At 53.6% G+C, this 6,842-nt stretch overlaps 1 protein-coding gene and 1 pseudogene across 1 annotated transcript; one reads left to right on the forward strand and one right to left on the reverse strand.

Annotated features, from left to right (window-relative positions):
- Positions 1 to 477: 477 nt before the first annotated feature.
- On the reverse strand, positions 478 to 2,130 carry LOC119284199 (annotated as a pseudogene).
- LOC119284200 (ankyrin repeat-containing protein At2g01680-like) lies at positions 2,130 to 4,038 on the forward strand. Its single transcript, XM_037563421.1, has 3 exons — positions 2,130 to 2,199; positions 2,303 to 2,680; positions 2,789 to 4,038. The coding sequence occupies exons 1-3, from the start codon at positions 2,130 to 2,132 to the stop codon at positions 4,024 to 4,026; spliced, it is 1,686 nt and encodes a 561-aa protein (XP_037419318.1). The 3' UTR covers positions 4,027 to 4,038.
- The last annotated feature ends 2,804 nt before the right edge of the window (positions 4,039 to 6,842 follow it).

Here is a 6,842-nt window from a genome sequence, read left to right on the forward strand (position 1 = left end):
ACAGCTGCAAAACAGATGAAATGTGATGAACACCATCAGTTTCCAGCAAAAGAGACCATCAGCAAGCAGCTGATGCACACCTATCTATTTAATCCATTTTTATAGCGTACCCATGTTAGGGCCATAACTAAGCACAGAGTACATTCCAAGAGGCAGATGCCTCATGCTGGGAAAATATCTGGAGCTCTGGGAGGTGCTCCCGTGAGAGCTCGGCCGTTGGATCACAGATCCAAGAGCTCATGGGAAATGATACACTTTTTTGCAAAAAAATCCTTGTAGAATCTAAAAAATGCACGCAAGTACATCAGCTATAGCAGCTCTTCGTATGCCGTTAGATCTGAGATCCGAGGGTCCAGAAGTCCGTATCATGGGAGCACCTATGCTCCGGTATCACAGGATACTCTCCCGCCTCATGCTAATGAATATTCAAAATATTCTTCTTACATAAAATGTTTCATCTCCCTTCTTGCCGCATGGTCACCGAAGTGCTAAGACCGTGGTAACGCCCACAAGCACTACAACATAAATTTGCAACCCTGAACAGAATCAGGTTGCGCACGAAAACGCCGACGAGTGGATATTGCTGCACGACGACACGGTGACGTCCTCTAGAGCCACATTGCCACAGGTACTTGGATAGTGTGCGGGACGACACCCGAGGGCTGACGAAGTGCGAGACCACAGCTAACAGCACGAAAAGGGCATTACGTATGATGTTGTAGGCGATGCTGCGGACCGCCGCCGTGCTCGTGACGGCGGCCAGGGCCGCGTAGAACGCCAGGACCATGCTCACCAGGGACAGCCACAGTCAGTGCAGCGCTGCCGCGAAGTTTTTCCACGACCCGGCGGAGCGCGACGCCTTGCCGTAGAGGAGCAGCACCACCAGCACCAACGCGAGCACGGAGGTCACCAGGGCGAAGGTGTCCAGGATGAGGAAGCACTTGAAGATGGCCTCGTGCTGGAGGACCGCCATGCCTTTGATCACCTCCTCCCCCTCGGGATCGGTGCCGCCGTCGCTCTGCTCGTACGAGCCGGGCAGGTTGTTGGCGGCGGTGAAGGCGACGCTGGCCGCTGGCGACAAGGACGGCGATCACCGCGAGGCTGTCAGACGTCTTCTCTATCGCCTTGGTTATGTCGTGGCTGTCCCATTGCTGCACGCGGTCCCGCCTCTCGGGACGAGACAGCGCTCCGAAGGCGGCCAGCGTTGCCACCAGGCTGACCATGGAGAAGAAGCTGGTCGACCTCACGGCGAGGTCCAGCGGCGTCTCACCGTCGTTGTTCATGACGTCGTCCCGCACTTTGCCCTTCCCCATCAGGGCCTCGGCCACGGCCGGCGCGCCCGCGGCCACCGCCAGGTGGAGGGGCGTGTTGCCGTCGCCGTGCTGCGCGTTCAGGAGGCTGCGTAGCGGCCGTTTTTTGATCGCCAGCCGCACCACCTTGAGGTGGCCTCCCCTGGCCGCGGTCGTCCCGGAGCTCGGCGGCGTCTGGGCAGGCTTTGATCAGCGCCTCGGTGACGCGGTCGTGGCCCATCCCTGCCGTGACATGGAGAGCGGAGAGGCCGCCGGAGTCCCGCATGCGCACCACGCATGGCGGCACGGCGCGTAGGATGGCACCTACGACGGAGACGCGGTCACCGGTGGACGAAGCAAAATGAAGCGGAGTGCTGCCGGTGTCGTCGACTTGGCTAACCAGGGATGGGCCACATGGCATCCACTCCAATAGCAGCCTCACCATTTCTGACAATGTTCAGATCGATGGTATATGTATGAGCCGAGGATTAGCAAATCTGCATGCACTTTGAGAGCTCACGGTTCAAGGAGGAGCTCCCTGGCTAGCTAGCTCACCTGAGCCCTGGAAGACGGCGGCGTGCAAAGCATTCTGCGAGCTCAGGCCGGCAGCCGACGCGTTGCCGCACCTGGTCGTTATCGATCTGACAGCTGGCGCCGACCTACTCATCACCGCCAAGTAGAGCGCCGACACGCCGGCGTTGTTGACCTCAGAGGCTAGCCCCGGCGCCGCGGAGACCATAGCCTCGACTGCTGCGCCATGGCCGAGCCTCGCCGCCAGATGAAGGGCCGTGTTCCCAGCCTCGTTCTTGCACCACAAGGTGCTGTCGTCTCCGCCCTCGCATGAGAGCTCTTGAATGTCGGCCAAGTACAGACCACACGCACAGGGCTCTTGTATCTATCTGCACCACAGGTTCTAGCAACGCGGCGCGTAGAAATTTGACTACGAACGAGTGCAATATCGGAGTCGTCGCCTACGTCCTTATGTCGACGAATTGAGTGCCTTGCTTTTTTAGGTTATAAATCAACGCTTTATTCATCGAAAGAAACAGTTCGTGGGATAACATTGGGTCATGGTTGCACAAGCCACACCTGGCGACCCTCACCAAACAAAAGAGAAAATCTAGCTAACTTGTGGTGCAAGAACGAGGCTGGGAACACGGCCCTTCATCTGGCGGCGAGGCTCGGCCATGGCGCAGCAGTCGAGGCTATGGTCTCCGCGGCGCCGGGGCTAGCCTCTGAGGTCAACAACGCCGGCGTGTCGGCGCTCTACTGGGCGGTGATAAGCAGGTCGGTGCCAGCCGTCAGATCGATAACGACCAGGTGCGGCAACGCGTCAGCTGCTGGCCTGAGTTCGCAGAATGCTCTGCACGCCGCCGTCTTCCAGGGCTCAGGTGAGCTAGCTAGCCAGGGAGCTCCTCCTTGAACCGTGAGCTCTCAAAGTGCATGCAGATTTGCTAATCCTCGGCTCATACATATACCATCGATCTGAACATTGTCAGAAATGGTGAGGCTGCTATTGGAGTGGATGCCATGTGGCCCATCCCTGGTTAGCCAAGTCGACGACACCGGCAGCACTCCGCTTCATTTTGCTTCGCCCACCGGTGACCACCTCTCCGTCGCTGTGCCGCCGTGCGTGGTGCGCATGCGGGACTCCGGCGGCCTCTCTGCTCTCCATGTCGCGGCGGGGATGGGCCACGACCACGTCGCCGAGGCGCTGATCAAGGCCTGCCCCGACGCCGCCGAGCTCCGGGACGACCGCGGCGGGACCTTCCTGCACGCCGCGGCCAGGGGAGGCCACCTCAAGGTGGTGCGGCTGGCCATCAAGAAACGGACGCTGCGCGGCCTCCTGAACGCGCAGGACGGGGACGGCAACACGCCTCTCCACCTGGCGGTGGCCGCGGGCGAGCCGGCCATCGCGGAGGCCCTGATGGGGAAGGGCAAAGTGCGGGACGACGTCATGAACAACGATGGCCAGAAGCCGCTGGACCTCGCCGTGAGATCGACTAGCTTCTTCTCCATGGTCAGCCTGGTGGCGACGCTGGCCGCGTTCGAAGCGCAGTCCCGTCCCGAGAGGCGGGACCGCGTGCAGCAGTGGGACGGCCGCGAGATAACGAAGGCGATAGAGAAGACGTCCGACAGCCTTGCGGTGATCGCCGTCCTCGTTGCCAGCGTCGCCTTCACCGCCGCCAACAACCTGCCCGGGTCGTACGAGCAGAGCAGCGGCGGCACCGATCCGGAGGGGAAGGAGGTGATCAAAGGCATGGCGGTCCTCCAGCACGAGGCCATCTTCAAGTGCTTCCTCATCCTGGACAGCTTCGCCCTGGTGACCTCCGTGCTCGCGGTGGTGCTGCTCCTCTACGGCAAGGCGTCGCGCTCGGCCGGGTCGTGGAAGACCTTCGGGGCGGCCCTGCACTGCCTGTGGCTTTCCATGGTAAGCATGGTCCTGGCGTTCTACGCGGCCCTGGCCGCTGTCACGAGCACAGCGGCGGTCCGCGGCATCGCCTACAACATCATACGCAATGCCCTTTTCGTGCTGTTAGCCGTGGTCTCGCACTTCGTCAGCCCTCGGGTGTCGTCCCGCACACTATCCAAGTACCTGTGGCATAGAGGATGTCACAGTGTCATCGTGCAGCAATATCCACTCGTCGGCGCTTTCTTGCGCAATCTGATTCTGTTCAGGGTTGCAAATTATGTTGTAGTGCTTGTGGGCGTTACCACGGTCTTAGCACTTCGGTGACCGTGTGGCAAAAAGGGAGACGATGCATTTTACGTAAGAAGAATATTTTGAATATTCATATGACCTATGTATTTTATAGTATAAGGGAGATTTCCTTGTTTGGCCCTACTTGAAAAATGTACTCCTGTATTTTGTTGAGTATCATGATATCCCTTCTAACATATTTGATCCTGAAAAATAATTTCATCTCTATTTGGTCCTCTATCTAAATTTTCTTTTTATATGACATTTCCATCCATTTTTCCATTTGACACGTTAACTGGCACGGGAAAAGACCATTGTGCCTTCATGTTCAAAAAAGCCAAAAGTTTTTTTGCGGGTGAATAACTTGTATTACTCAACTCATAGAATTACAATCATCAGCAGCTAGCTGGACAGTTTTCTCAGGACCAGAACCCAACCAAGTCATGGTACTACCTTTGGTACGAGCAAAATTAGCTAGACTCACTAACCCTATTTTGGGATCGAGATATATGAGTAATACATGATTCACGAAGACTCAAAAGATATCTAATTTCAGTAACTATGAAAGAATACACCAATCTATCAACTTCTTTAGACTGAACAAGCTTAACTGCCACAGTGGAATCCATCTATATGGATATCGGACAATTGCTTCTCTGCAAGGAAAAGGAAAGACCCTCCATGCATGCGCACAACTCCGCTTCAAGAGCATCTTTGCACGAAAACAATACTCGACAGGCTGAGAAAATGATATTACCATTGCTGTCCCTGAGCACCATACCTGCACCGGCAGATCCCTCGTCCGAGAATGAGCCAAAAGTTGCTTGACCTGCGACCGTCCCTTTCTTCTTCCTACAAGATGAATGTAAGATTTCAATTGAACTGGTTTAGGATCTGAACTCTGTCTATATGTATGTCTATCCACGAGTGTTGCAAAATTTACTCTGCATCTTTCAAAAGATTCAGTTTCACTGACGAAACTTGCACAAATATAGTAAACCCAAATGCATGTAAACCTGAAGACAATGCAAAATCAGACACCGACAACCAGTTCAGATGTAAGTGCACCATTGAAGGATCAAATATACCAATGGGGGGAGGGGTGGTGAATAGGCGGCTACCAAAATTAAATATTTTCCTAGTTGAATTTAGAGAGAAGTGCGGAAATAGAAGTTATCTAGAAATACAACTGTGTGATACACCCCTATATGATACGTCACAACTAACTTTTGAGCTACACAAGACAACACACAAGCAAGTAGAAACAACAGGTAAAACTAGGGCAAAGAGACTACCGAAGCGGTGGAGACGATTATGTGATCCAAAGTTCACACACCTGGGGTGTGCTAATCTCCGTTGGAGAGGGGGGAACAAGAAATGCTCCCACGACATCAAATGTTTCACCTTCTTCTCCAAGAACCACAAGCAACGGATGCTTTGGCTCCCTTCCACCAGGGGTATCTTTGAGCAAGCCCCAACCCCACAAACAAGCCTGGGGCACAAGCACACGAATTGGAAGCTCCCGGAAACCACAACCGTCTAGGATTTCCCACAAACGCAAGAGTAAAAAGACTTGCAAGGATCTCGCAAGGAATCGATGAACTTGAGTTTTGATTGGATGCAAGTGTAGACTGGGTGCTCCTCTCTCTCTCTCTCTCTCAAAATATGGAGTGGATTCAGTGAGTAGAGAGGAATCGAAGTTGTAAGCTTTTGGATCAATGGTGTGAGCAGTGTTGAGTTCATCCCCTTCCAAACAAGGGAGAAGGGGGCTTTTATAGTCAAACTAGATATCTTCCCGTTATTGCCCTCCTAGTAAAGTTAGATGCTCCGACCAAGTCGGATGATGTGACATAGATTTCGAGGCAACCTTCGAGGCTAGCCAGTGGCTACTGGACAAAGGTCGGATACTACCTCCGTATATCTGATAGATCCTCTGACAAGTTGGATACTGGTCGGACATTCCAACCAATGTCCGACCCTGGATCAAGAGCAGAAACAGATAGACCATGGGTAATCTTTCTCACATGAGTTGTGGATGGTATTTGACTTTATGTTCAACTCTAGACGAGATCCATCGCGGATCCTCCCTTAATAGCATGTCATACATACGACTCGAAAACAAGAAATTATCGATGAATAAGGACGTGATGTCTTCTTTATCCTCTTTGCTTAGGGGTTTGCCAACCAACCAAATGTTTCACTCCAGAGATGTATACACTAAAAGATGCTTGAAACAAGGTTAGTCAACTAATCACTATGGCCTACACCAAAACATTCATTAGGGGTGGCTGTCCTTTCAAGCATAGATGCAAGATTGAACAATAGTTCTTACATAGAAATAGCCAAGTGTGATGCACCCTACTCGACATCAAGAATGATAAACACCGCATGGTGCATACCTGTACAGGGGCGTGTCGTGCCCAGCTCAAGTGGCACCATGGAGGTGGTGGCAAGACAAGCGTTCATTCCCGGGGGCCAGGATACGTTGCCACTTCATCCAGCATTCAATGCACATACCTACCTCCAGGTCATGTACTTTCCTTGGTAGCGAAGCCGTTGTTGTACCCCTTGGACTACAAAAAGGAGGACCTGGCTACTAAGAAAAGGGGGACTTTCCCACATAAATTAAACTACACTAATAGAAAGCAGGGCTTTCGTTCGGGCCTGGCCAGTTCATTAGTCCCGGTTCAGTCAAGAACCTAGACCCATGAGGGCATTCGTCCCAGTTCGTGAGCCCAGGGGGCTGGCCGGGGACTTGTGGGCATTGGTCCCGGTTTGTATGGACCGATTTGTCCCGGTTCCTGGCACGAACCGGGACCAATGGTCCTCGCTCCTGGCCCACAACCATTGGT

This window comes from Triticum dicoccoides, chromosome 4A (genome assembly GCF_002162155.2).
Source record: "Triticum dicoccoides isolate Atlit2015 ecotype Zavitan chromosome 4A, WEW_v2.0, whole genome shotgun sequence".
Classification (NCBI taxonomy): Eukaryota; Viridiplantae; Streptophyta; class Magnoliopsida; order Poales; family Poaceae; genus Triticum; species Triticum dicoccoides.

What these genes read in the sequence shown, in the direction of transcription:
- LOC119284200 (XM_037563421.1), top strand. Translation starts at nt 2,130, where the DNA reads ATGAGAGCTCTTGAATGTCGGCCAAGTACAGACCACACGCACAGGGCT. An exon ending in TGTATCTATCTGCACCACAG is followed by an intron (nt 2,200 to 2,302) that starts GTTCTAGCAACG and finishes TTGCTTTTTTAG; the next exon opens with GTTATAAATCAACGCTTTAT. An exon ending in CGCCGTCTTCCAGGGCTCAG is followed by an intron (nt 2,681 to 2,788) that starts GTGAGCTAGCTA and finishes GAACATTGTCAG; the next exon opens with AAATGGTGAGGCTGCTATTG.